At 42.0% G+C, this 13,360-nt stretch overlaps 1 protein-coding gene across 1 annotated transcript; it reads right to left on the bottom strand.

Moving 5' to 3' along the window:
- Window positions 1–6,361: 6,361 nt before the first annotated feature.
- SSTR1 (somatostatin receptor 1) lies at window positions 6,362–7,540 on the bottom strand (the record flags this gene model as incomplete). Its single annotated transcript, XM_079537929.1, has 1 exon — window positions 6,362–7,540. The coding sequence occupies one exon, from the start codon at window positions 7,538–7,540 to the stop codon at window positions 6,362–6,364; it is 1,179 nt and encodes a 392-aa protein (XP_079394055.1).
- Window positions 7,541–13,360: the final 5,820 nt, after the last annotated feature.

Here is a 13,360-nt window from a genome sequence, read left to right as displayed (position 1 = left end):
TACTTACATGCTTTCTGACTTCTAAAGCAACATCCAGCTTTGAAAATAGCAGCTGACATCAAAAGCAGAACTTGGTAATCAATTTGAGTTGAAAGTTTATGTATTTTCCATAGCCACTTATCTTTTTCAGATTCCCTCTTTCTAAGACTCAGCTCCTCTCCTATTTGGTGCTCAATTGTGGCCAGATATCCACCGCGTTGACCTTCTTTCACATTCGTTCTCCTCAAGTATCTAAACAGCCCGGTTGCAGCCCAGTTGTGAACATACTTAGGATGTTCTGCTTGTTCTTGTACAGCATCCCATAAAACAACCTTCCTATCTTGTTTTCCACCGTGAACAGCAGGAATAACAGTGACAGTTATACATGTCCCCATGTGTTCCCCACACGTATTAAATCTTCATGAGGCAGACATTTCCCATAACTTTTCTGCCCAGTCAGTTTATGAGGATTTCTTACCATCCTTCCTTAGCACAAGTAGTAGAAGGTGGGATTCAGTTTCTTCCAGATTCTGTGTGACCAGTTAACAGCCACTGATCTAAAAACTGAAATAAAGGATCCATTAGAAAATCAGTTTTCTGTGCTTCTTATCATTCCTTTCATTGAGTTTTTTTTCATTTGTTTGTTCATTTGGTCTTGCAATCAATTCATGTAATTAATTTGTATGAATCTAAGGCATGAACCTGGGACCAGGCAGGTCTGTAGCTGGTGTAGCAGTTTATAGCTTCATTGAAATAAGTTACTGATGCTAGTCAAAAACTTTCAGTGAGCAAAATCTTTTTTCTTATGAAGACACTCAAGTTTGTAGAAGGAATACAAAATGGTATAGGAAATGTGAGGCATTAGATAATAAAAAATATTTTAGTATCAAAGTTCTTGCAGTTTTTCAGAAGGATACATAAAGCTCCTTAAGATGACATGTGAAACATTAGACAATAAACATGTTTTAATATTGAAGTTGTTCTAGTTTTCAAGAAGATGTACAAAGCTCCTTAAAAATCTTCTTTATAATGTTGTACAGTCAGTTTAGCTCCTAGAAACATCTTTTCTCTTTCTGGTATATAAAATGATTCTGCTGTAATGTTAGGAAAATAAACTTGCTAACACTGGTATTGATTTTCTGCTCAATAAACCAGTGCTTTTTGAATTTTTCTTTTATCCATGGATTGTCTCTTACTGACTGGAGAGAGGAACAAGATCCATCTATGTCTGTATTTAATGGAATCAGATGGCAAAATGATTCTTTTGCTGGTACTGTGATAGCGGAAGTGCTTTTTGCATTCATTTTCAACATGTGATAACCTATTTGACTTAAGTAAAGAAAAGATCATAATTATAGCCTCCTTTGGCTTCCTGATTTAAGCCTCAGATGGAGGTGGCTGAGGAAAGCTGTGGTTGGTCCATTTAGGCCTGGGACGCGTTTTCCTGAAACTGTAGCTCTCTGGTCCTCTCAGATGCAGCTCATTGTGACTGTTTCCAAATTCTGTGACCATCAAAGGGGCATCTGCAAATGCAAATTCTCCAGGTCTGGCTCAAACATAGTTTTCCTCCAAGAGTTCCTTTTCCCACCAGCTCCAACTTTTCCAGCCATGGACTCACATCTAGCAGAATTAACACTTCCATTTCCTCTGCACATCAAAGCAGCACAGAAGCAAAGCAAGGACTTAGAAATAACTATATAGTAAAATAGCACTAACTGGTTGCCCAGCAATTGGAATCTGCTGCATCTTTAACTATTCCAGCTGATCAGCAATCACTTGAACATGCCATTGGAAATGCAAATATCTGCAAGTCCTGCATGTATTGGGTGAACCCATGGCCCTTGGCTTCCCTCAGCCTGTTACAGTGACTTTATCCAGCACCGTTCGGCTCCATGAAGCACAGAGAAGCGCAGAACCATTGCAGAGCTCAGAGCCTCCCCATCAGTTGCCACATTCATGGCTGGGTAGCCTGAATTACAAAAGGAAACAGCACTGTCAGCAGCAGTGTAAACTGAAGAAGTGCAATTCAGTTACAGCAGTCCTCGTGGCAATATTTATGACTGGGAAACTGCTAATTTGGAGCTGTTCCTCCACAGCCCTGTGCTATGCATTGTGGCCCTTTTAAATTAGCCTTTATAACTAGGAAGCTCAGTAACCTACAGAAGGATACTGCAGAGCAAATCATATTGCATGGTATGAGAACCTTTGCAGAAAAGGCTTATTTGAAATAGAGTAGAATGGGCCTTTTGTGCATTAATATTGCTTTCAAGGTGACTAGCTGTCATAGGAATGATAGGCTAATAATGACAGATGTATTCAGTCCAGAGTGGAGATGAAATGCCACACATTTCAGGAAGGGCATGCCATCTTGCTCTGCTAAAAGCAGATTTTAGAGTTTTGGTGAAACAGAGTCAGAAGATAGGTTTTGTGGAAAACCATCTTGTGAAAGCTGCGTTTGGTGTCTAGCTGGCTGGTGAAACACTTTATAATGTTTTCTGTTTGCTCTGTTCTTGACTATTTCTCTCTACAAAATATAACATTTAAAAGCATTATTCCCTAAGAGAAATCAAATTAGTAAATTACTGCTTCTTCCTGTGTCTTAGCTTGCGGTTATAAGTCCAGTGGGGTTCTGTGTTAGAGATGGAAGCCATGAATCTATAATACAGTAAAAAGACTTTATTCTCCTCTAGAGATTTAGTTAATATTGTTGTTTGTAGATTCCTGGAGTCAGGTAAGGTTTCTAGGGGAGGAAGTCTAGAACACTGGATTGATTATTTGATAGGCTTTTTTTTTTTTTCTGGGTTGTGTGGTTTTATTTGTTTGCTTATTTGATTGTGGGCTTTTTTTGTTGTTTATTTGTTTGGGTTTTTTGTTATTATTTTTCTGCATTTGTTGCAGGACTTTAAAACTTCTTTTTTGCACTTCTAGATCTAACATTACTTCTTGGAAATTCTAGTGAGAAAGAAGAGTCATTTCAGGCTTGCCTTTCTCTGAGTGGAAAAATGCTGCAGAGGTACCTGGTGCATGCACTAGGAAAATCCACGTGAAGGCCATTTGCTCTTTATGCATTGGGGAACTGATCCAGTTCAACGCATGCTATGCAGAGTTAAACAGTGCAAAGCATAAACAAATTAAACAAAGCATAGCAAAAGTTACTTGGGATTCAGCAACAGAGGACCAGTTTCTGTGATGATGAGGTGTATAAAAGTAAAGATATTTTAAATGTTAAACTTCTAGGGAAATATGCAACAACACATTAACAGTTATAAGTTATGGTTTGCCTATTTGAAGATGAATTTTGTTATGGCTGCGGAAAGAGACAAAATGTCTTGAAGAAATACGGCGCTGTTGTTTTTTTTCAGTGCATTAAGCATTAATACATAACAATTTTCTTATGAAATCTTATAGAGTTTCATTTGATATTTGGAAAGTACTTAGTAGCATTTTGTTTGTTTTCTGGTACGTGGCGCTATTTCACAAACAACAACCTATTTTCTGGTAGACATGTCCTAAAATCTAGGGTAATAATACAGAACAATCTGAATGTGTTTCCCAAACCAAAGAAATAATGATTTGCAGCATTTGATCACCTTTTCCCATTTCCAAAGTCAAAACTTGGAGTGAAAAACAGCAGGAAGAGCTGTTAGTTTGGGATAAGCAGGTTGTGTTCCTATCTGAAGCTACCTGGAATGTTTCAGGCACTGCCACAGCAGCAGTGCTGGCTGTGTGGCTCTGCACAGGAAAGCCTGCCATCTGCTGTGCCACCAGCATCCCAGCTGCTCTGCTGCCTGCGGGCAGCCCTCTGCTCTCTGTCTGGGAGAACTGAAATTAGAATGCCTGTGCTGGAAGGCATGCAGAAATCCGTAACAACTTAAGGAGAAGAATTTTATTCACGTGGATTTTTTTTTTTTTTTAAGTGATAAACCAGGCTCACCTCATCAAAGCTGAATATCAGATATGAATTACTGCTCCTTCGCTTTTGCTTCATAGTGCCTAATGTTAAACCCAGCAGTAGAACAAAGACTGACTTTGTTTAATCTGATCCTGCATAGCAGTATGCCTGGGTGAAAAAAAAGAAATGTATACCATTTTGAAGAGATTGTGAGTTTCTAAGTAAAGCTCTACAAATAGCACCATGTGGCAGCGTGGGGCATTTGACAGATGTTTGGTCTCTGAGGAAAGTTAAATATGCTTATTGAGAGATTTGGCTCTATTTTTCCCCGTATGTGTATGCAAATCATTACTGAAACTCATATTTGTGTGTTTTCTTTAAATGAAGTCCACTGAGAAGTAAAAGAAAATAAACTGTACACTTGTTAAAGCTTTTCACAAAATGTTTTAATAAGTATGTAACAGCTTCCACATCAGCAATTTTGGAACTAAACAGGGCTGACTCAGAGTCCACTGAAATGAAGTAGTATTTCTTCTCTCATTTCAATGGGCTTTGAATCAAACAACTTTGAAATACTAAATTTATACATTCATTTAACAGTACCTAATTTTTGGTGAAAGAAATGCACAAAGTAGTCTCCTGCTTACTGCTGCTGAGCGAAGTTAAAGGTACCGTTTAACAAGAACCTGCAGTATGTCCACCACCAGGTACTGGATGATTCCACCGCCAGCCTCACCCTCAGCATGGCGTGCGCTTCTACCAGCACAGGGTACGGGTGTGCTGCTACCCAGGATTTTTCCCAATACCTTGCTTCAAACTCTCAGCAGTTATAATTAATACCACCACAGCACTGAGCTGGAAAAGTGATTTGTCACAGCTACTGGGACACCTGCCACTGCATGATACTGTCAATACAGGTGGTAGAAAACAAACTGACAGAGCTGCTTGTTTCAACATGGTTCATCCTGGTGTGTGCGGCTGGGATGAGGGGAGGAGGGAGAGAGGGTTTGTTTAATCAGCTGTCATTTATCAAACAGTAAATCCTCATTTGTCTATGGGAAAAGTATTGTTTCAGAGGAGGAAAAAAAGGGAAAATTCAAGAGAGTTTTTCCAGGGAGAGACAATGTAGATGAAAGAATTAGAAAAAGTCACAACCTTTTTCTCTGAAAAGAAGCCTTCTTGAGCATTGCCCCTTTTAAAAGCACTCTTGCAGGTAGTCACCACAGACATAAGTACACAGCATAAATTGCTTCAGAGAAACACGTTCACAGCACAGTAACAAGAATAAAAAAATCAAATAAAAAGACATCTGACACACTAAAACCAACACTTCTCAGAAATGAAACATTTTGAAGCTCTGGGCCAGTATATTACATTGGCAACTTATGAAACCCATTTTATCTCTTTATAGTGCAACAGAAGAAACTGGAGCTAGGCTAATAGCTATTGTCAAACAGCTACTTTTCTGTCAAGTATTTATTTAAGAGCCTGGTGGAGATTTTGAATAAAATCCCCTTTTTCCATGTCAGTTAAAGTGACTTTGTGGCCACTCAGGTCATTGAAAACTGTCTCAGTCCCTTCATCGCTGTTTCATGGCCAGTGGAGCAGTACAAGACAATAACTTCACAGTCTAGTGCTCCCCTAAAACTTTATCACTTGCACATTCCATCACGCGGAGGAACGCACTCACACCTCTCCCAGCCCAAGGCTTCCTCCTGCCCCCAGCTCTGTCCCCGTGGGTCACAGATCCATTACCTCCTGTTACTGGCATCCTGCTGTGAGTTCTGAGCCACTGCAACAATCAGGTTCCTTTCTGAAGGGCTTTTCTGCTTTGCTGCCTGTGATCGCAGCACAGAGCCTGAGACCCAGGAAGGTGGGAGCTGTCTGCAGAGCAAAAGCTGCTCCTTTTCTTGGAGCCTTTTTGCTCCCTTTTTTTTTTTTTTTTTTTTTTTTTTTTTTTTTCCCCATGGGGAAACAGGGAGAGACTGCTTTCTGGGAGAGGGCATATGTGTTCACGAGGGACCTTTCCCAGCTTTTCTACTCTCTGACTGGCAGGTGCCTACCCATGGATGCTGGACAGGTTTGCTACTGGTCAAGGGGGTCTGAACCCAACCTGAAGCAGGCTCTGCTCAGTGGCAGGGGGTCTCACCAGCTAAGGGGAAGGAGAGGGGACCTGTACAGAAGGGGAGAGTTTTTGTTGAACCTGCTTGTCAGACAGACGGGGCTAGCAGAGCCTGGCTGCCAGATGCTATGCATGGCAGTTTACTAAGGGGGTGTCAAAGCATCAGCAAATGCACCCAGTTTCAAAGGAGGCAAGGGGAATGGGGCAGCACACCAAGGACATGGGGTTTTCTTTGCTTCCTTTTCTCCCAAACACTGCTGTTAGTAGGCTGGATCAAAACCCTCTCCCTCCCAGCCTCCCCATGCCACAGACTGGCTCCGCTCACCCTCCTGCTGGGGGGTGGTGGGGCAGGGGGCAAGAATGCTTCCTCAGAGCGTAGTAATTCTGGAGGTGCACGTGCCATTCCTGTACATGCTCCCTGACTCCAAGTTGTCCGGGGGGAAGTCCTCCACGCTGTATGCCCTGCTTTTGAGGGCAGTGGCATAGTAGTCAATGGGTTCCTCTGCAGCATTGTCCATCCAACTGAGGCAGAGCAGTCTCTGGAAGGATCGCTTGAAATTGTCTGAGAGAAAGCCATAGAGGATGGGGTTGGCACAGCTATTGGCATAGCCCAAGATGACGGAGAGCTGGCTGATGGTGGCGTCATCCTGCTCTACAAAGACATTGACCAGCTGCACAATGTAGAAGGGCATCCAACAGATGACAAAGACCATCACCACCATCATGACCATGAGGGTGATCTTGCGCTCCGAGCGTTTGCGTTGCTGCCAGCCAGCCTTCAGGGCCACCATGCGCATCTTGGCAATGATGAGGATGTAACAGAGGCAGATGGCCACCACTGGTAGCAAGAAGCCCATCAGAAAGGTGTAGACCACAAAGACCACCAGCCACCTCTGGGTGGGCTCTGGCATGAGCATGTTGCAAGCCACCGTTCCATCACTGTTGGCTGCTGTATTGGAGAAGATGATGATGGGCAGGATGATGAGGATGGAAAGCACCCAGACACCGAGGTTGACCATCTTAGCCACGGTGGGCCGGCGGTACCTGGCCGCCTTGATGGGGTGCACCACAGCGATGTAGCGGTCCACGCTGAGCACAGTCAGGCAGTAGATACTGGTGAACATGTTGATGGCATCCACACTGAGCACCAGGCGGCAGAGCAGAGAGCCAAATGGCCAGTGGTGCAGCAAGGTGGAAGTGACCAGGAAGGGAACACTAAGCATCAGCAGCTCGTCTGCAATGGCCAAGTTAAGGATGTAGATGTTGGTGGCCGTCTTCATCTTGGCATAGCGTAGGATTACGTAGATGACCATGGAGTTGCCACACAGCCCCACCAGGCACACCACAGAGTAGATGAAAGAGATGAGGATGGCGCTGCCCTGGGACTCGCTCAGGGTGCTGTTCGGGGCACCAGAGGAGTTCCTGCCGCCCGAGTCCATGCCCCTCGCCGCCGCCTCCTCCAAAGCGCCGCTGGCTCCGCTGTGGCTGCCGCCGCTGTGGCTGCCTGCACCGCCCGGGAGCCTGGTGCAGGTGCCATCGGGGAGCATACCCCGCCCGGATCTCCTCGCTCCTGCTCAGCACGGCTGGCTCCGGCCGCTCGCCGGGCGCAGCATCGCGGCGGGCTCTCGGCGGGCTCCCTCCGGTGCGGTGCTCCGGGCGCGGGCGCGGGGACGGACGGAGGCGGCCGCCGAGCTCCGAGCGCAGGAATCGCTGCTCCCCGGCTGGTGAATGATTAATAGGCAGCGGCGCGTCACTGGCTACGAAAGGAGGAGGGAAAGAAAAAAATGCGGGAGGAGACGTTAGTGGGTGTCCCTTCCCACCTCCCGCCTCCTAACCTCTCCCCCCCCCCCGCCCCGGGCTGCTTGCACTGCCCCTGCCCTACGCTGTATTGCCTCTTTTCATCCTGAGTTGCTCTCCCTCTCTTCACTGGCTCCAGTGAAGTCAGCCTCCTGCCCCTCCGTGCGCCATGACATCTGGGTTCGGGGACACCCCGAGCAGAAGGACCATGATTCCTTCTCTAGAATAAAAGCCTGGGTCATGGGTAGACAGGCAGTTTTCATTCCCCCACAGCTGCTGTGTTCTCCTCTTCCTGCACCTTCCACACTGTCCACCCCACAGAGCTACCACCACGAACGGCACTGAATACATACTCCACAACCTGGGGCTGAGCACTGCCTGGAACCTGCAATGCCTGCACCTCTCACCATCACACAGCTCCATGCTCTCCACCTCATTCTGTCTCACCTCCATCGTCAGACATCACATGTAAGTGGCATCCCATACTTCAGAGCCTTGCCATGCTCTGCATGTTATGTCCTGAGTCCTGTCCTATTCTCACTCCCTAGCACACCTTCTGGCTCTGAGCACCAATATTCACCATCGCTATCTGCACCATGATGGTGCCAAGAACATCCCAGCTATGCTGCCACACAAGCATACCATCTGTCCACTCTTCTGTCCCCTCACATACTGCTTCCATTCATGGTATCGCTTCAAATGGAACCATCACATGCTAAATCACCACTGCTACACATAAACACACACACCCCTTACATGCATATTCCTGACTGGGATGTGCAGCAAAAAACTACTTCTACACACTGACCCTTACTGTGATGTTTCATACATGGACCCTAATCCTGACTGACAAATGCAGTCAAAACCAATCACTACTCATGCTGTCATGCCCAGTCAGACACTGATTCCTCATGCACCTCATCCACGCCACCAGCTCCAAACACACATTAACACCATCAGCATGCCCTAGAACCACATTTCAGCACTCCAGGCAAACGCTGGTCACCTTCATATCCACACCTTCTTCCAGGCATTAGGTGTCTTTGCTCCATACATGCAATCACTCCATGCAGTCTGCTCTTATATTTACATATAACCATTTTGCCAGCTTCCAAACACAACCACCACCTGGTGCTGTATGAACCAGACACAGTTACTCACTAACACGTGCACCATACTTGCTTACTCAATCAACACTCCCTCAGCACATACATATGCAAAAGAGAAAAACAAAACCAATATCTGCTTATTCTGTCTATTGCAGCTATTTGTATGTGTGAGGACATCTCACCTTTATGGAGACCAATCTGCTTCTTTACATGAACTCACCTATGAGTACTGCCTACTTTTCCAAAAACAGCAGGTCCATGCCACATAAATGTCACCACAATGCATATGCCCCTAACACCACTATGCTCAGCATCACACTTGCGTCCTTGCTACCTACTCTTTTTATCGTGCATACCCATCACCTCCTACAGTTCACAAATCCCATTATCACTGTCTTTCCACCCTCACAATTAGACATGTTATCACTACCCACCACTTTAATATGCAGATACACAAAATCAGTTCATTACAACCCAGTATCACCAATAGCTATTCCAACACACACATGTAATCTTGCTGATTGTGTGATTTTCCTCATGTCAGTCATCACTTCCAGGCTATATACACCTTGGCGCAGCAAAGGAACAAATATGTGCTCTTTGGCACTTTGTTATAGGCATTCTGTTTCACAAACGCACCCTTTTGTAGATGCCTTAAGCAAACCGTTTCCTTTTCTTCTGTGACCAAGAAGAAAATAGAATAAGGATCTATATGAAGTTTTACCCAGAAATTTAACAGTTTAAGATAAAAAACCAATACCTCCCTGCAAATAATAATAATTAAAAAAAAAAAAAAAAAAACCCATTCAGTTGTTAGTGATTGCATGTAGTTCTATTTGAACTATATTCTTTGTGGCTTTTGGTCATCTTGAGTTCTTTTTGTGTTTATGTTCAAATGTAGAAATGCCTTTACTGAGTCACCTTTACAAACGATATTAACACTCTAAGGATCATCACAGTATATGACTAGCTAGATGTTAGATGCGCCTGGGGATGTCATGCAAATTTTCTTGAGAAACTTTATCCACACAATTTGGGTTTCAGAGACTGTATATTCTCATGTGCTAGCATCAGAACTTCCAGTATACAGTGAAAAGATTTATATTTAACTACACCATGCAGAATCTTTATTTGCAGCATGCTATCTGCCACTGTTCCACAATTACATAAATTCAGCTGGAGAATGATATTCATTAAAATTTATATTCTGGGAGAATGTGAATCAGCTTTCAGTCACTGACATGAGGAGGAGCTTAAGTAAATAACTGCAAACCCATCAGCAAGAACATCTGGTTGATTGCAGCACTTCAGTCTTTTTGAAAACCTATAGTTCAACTATAATCCAATTTTTGTTTACGTGAGCATTTATTTTAAGGAATATTTATGTACAGAATGTTGCTTAAAGAATTTCCTTGTTTCGTATTGTTATAAATTGGCATTTAACAGTAGCTTCATTATGAATCTGAATGCTTTTGTATTGCTCTCTGTGAATATAAGAGCAAAAAGGATTGATTTTGAGACTGATTGATAGCAATGTCATCAGCACAAAATATAAGTTCTTGTCCGCATTGCCCTCCATTTTATCTGCATATGCATAAACACAGTCACTCATGGAGGTATTTTAGACACTTTCTTTTTCATTTGTATCATTTTAATCAATGCAAGCAGTTGGCTAGGCCCCGCACCAGATGATCAGTAAGAACTGTTCTATGAAAATAAATGTGGGCAGTGCTCTTTCTTACTGCAAATATTCAAAATCAGTTACCTGTGAACTGTTACTCCTGCAGAAGTACAAAACTCATTAGGCATCGTACACGTACCTCGTTGATGCATATGCCCAGAAAAACAAAACATTATTGTAGTCATTATTATAATGAAGTGCCAGGTGCACAATTTATAACATTTACGGACTTCTATGTCTCCTTTCCACAGATAGGGAAAATTACATTCATTTTAGAGAATGCTTCCATTTTCCAAAAAGAAGTTGTTTCATTGCCTGCCTTGTCATTTGAACAAATTTTGCTATCACAGTGCTTATATTTTACTGATAAATTCTAGATCTTTACCAACATTCAGTCCTCTACTGCTCATGATTCAAAAGTGATATTTCAAACCTTAACTACACAATAAAGAAGCAATGCTTCAATAGAAATAATGTACTTTATTATCCAAACAATGATATAATACCATTATAAATATCAGCACTTGCTCATTTCAGCCTCACAAAATGAAAGAAATAGATGACAGTAGAAATATCTTGTAAAGAAGAAATTCTGATACATATAAACTCTAATATGAAAACATGCTTGGATTTCTTTTTTTTTTTTTTTTATGGTTGCATTTTTAACCTAAAGATTTCTCTGTAATGAATAGTTAGTTTGTGATTATAAAGGTCCTGCCACAAGAAGGGAAAAGGCAGCTCGATCATCTCAACACAAGCTGTAGGTCTGCCTAGGATGCACACAGATGTATTTCAATACATCTTTCTTTAGCAAGGCTTGCCTCCCCTGGCAAAGTGAAAAATGAATTATGTTCAGAAGATCTCACTTCTGGCCCATGCTGGGCAGCCTAGACCTAATGCTTAGCCCATGCCAAGGGTTAGAGTTAGGGTTAAGAATGATATGAGCAAAGCCTATAGCAGCGCAGAAGCAAGGTGAAAGGACAAGTGATGAAGGAAGCTGCACATGGTCATTCCTTTGGGTTGTGGCTAAGCATCTCAGGTACAGCTCATCCCATTCCTCTGCTTATGTTAATGGAAGGTAATTTTGGAGAGATGGGCAACAAAAATCAAATAGACCGTATAAATCGCAGCCACAAAACCTTGTGGTTTGAACTCCAGACAAGTACATTCACTTTTATACTAGCTGATAGAGCACTTCCTGCCCTGAAATTCATAGAATAATAGAATTGCTTGACTTGGATGGGACCTTTATAAAGATTGTCTACTCATACTACCCTGCAATGAACAAGGACATCTACCGCTGGATTCAGGTTGCTCAGAACCCATCCAGCCTGACCTTGAATGTCAAAGTCTCCCACCTGGAAAGACCTTAGAAGTGGCTCACAAGGCAAATACATTTGCTGTTAATCAAGATGTATTTTTTCTAGTGTCACCATGCCTGGGTTGTTGTGAGAAGAGTAAAGGAAGCCATCAAGACACTAAAAATAATCTTAGGATATAGTATTATATATTTTAAAACCTGGGAAATACATGAATAATTTTCATCAAATCCTTCAAATTTTCGTTGCTACAGTGCTGCAGTAGGCTGTGAAATATCTCTAATTTTTATATGTTGTGAAAATTCAGGAAATTCAAAAGAATTTTGGTAGACTGAGTCATGTTGATGATGTTCCACTGAATAATTCAGTTATGTGTCTCCTGTTCAAACTACAGATACCCTATACAACATTCAAACCAAATGTTTAATAAATCTTGCTGAGAACTTAAAGACTGAATGCTCTTTTACAGCCATTTGTTTCTACAAACTAGCAAAATATGATATATTTTCAGTAGTCAGTTGAATTGTAATCTGTTACAGTTTTGTTATAAATCATTCAGTACCTATATAGATAGCACATTTTTGGGAGTCATACATTTTTCATTACTTTTTTTATTAAGACAGAAAATTTTGGGCCACTTAAACCACTCAGATGTAAATTCTGTCTTGCTTTATGAGAGATATCACTGGAGTCAGCTGTGTGTCAGCAGAGATTTTAACTTTGCAATGAATGTCAACATATTCTAAAGTGTTTTCATTTTAATACAGCTGTTGTATCTGAGATGGCACGATTCTGATTATCATTTTACTTAAGCAGAGTGTGTAAACTTACATTATTGTTAGTTATGGTTGAAAATCCAGTGCAAATTGACAGATGGGAGTGATTCATTATTATGGTATGTTAGAAAGCATTTTCTCCTAAAAGGACAATTTTGTCTTTTGAACTTTACAATTAATTGAGAAATTAACATATATTCTGTAGAAACAGATGTTTTAAACCAAATTCATTAGAGAAAGTGTCAAGCTGTGGCTTAGTGAACACACAAACGACCCTTTGTCTCTCAATCTAGATGCATTTATTTCAGATTTATTTACAGAAAATATTAAAACAAAATGGTTGACAAAAGCTCTGTTGCATTGCAATTCTCCTCATTTCATCACTTTTTCTAGTGCAGTGATTGATGAACAAAACAGAGTACCATTATTGAAACCAATTACCTGTCAAAATCATACAACAAACTGCTCTATGCCAGTATTTTCTCAGAAGAGCTGAAGGTTGAATACAGCATGTTCTCAAAAATGAGGCTACTCTAGCAAACAACGTAAGATTTAGTGCCAGATTATGATTTCATATACACATTTCCAAATCTGAGTAATTTTATTGACTTGTAATTAACTGGGTTTGAATTGATGTATCAGTAGCTGGGATCTCAATTTTAATCGTTGCCTCCCTTAGGAAAAT

Source organism: Tetrao urogallus (assembly GCF_951394365.1).
Source record: "Tetrao urogallus genome assembly, chromosome: 6".
NCBI classification, from domain to species: Eukaryota; Metazoa; Chordata; class Aves; order Galliformes; family Phasianidae; genus Tetrao; species Tetrao urogallus.
This window is presented reverse-complemented; position numbering and strand designations above follow the sequence as displayed.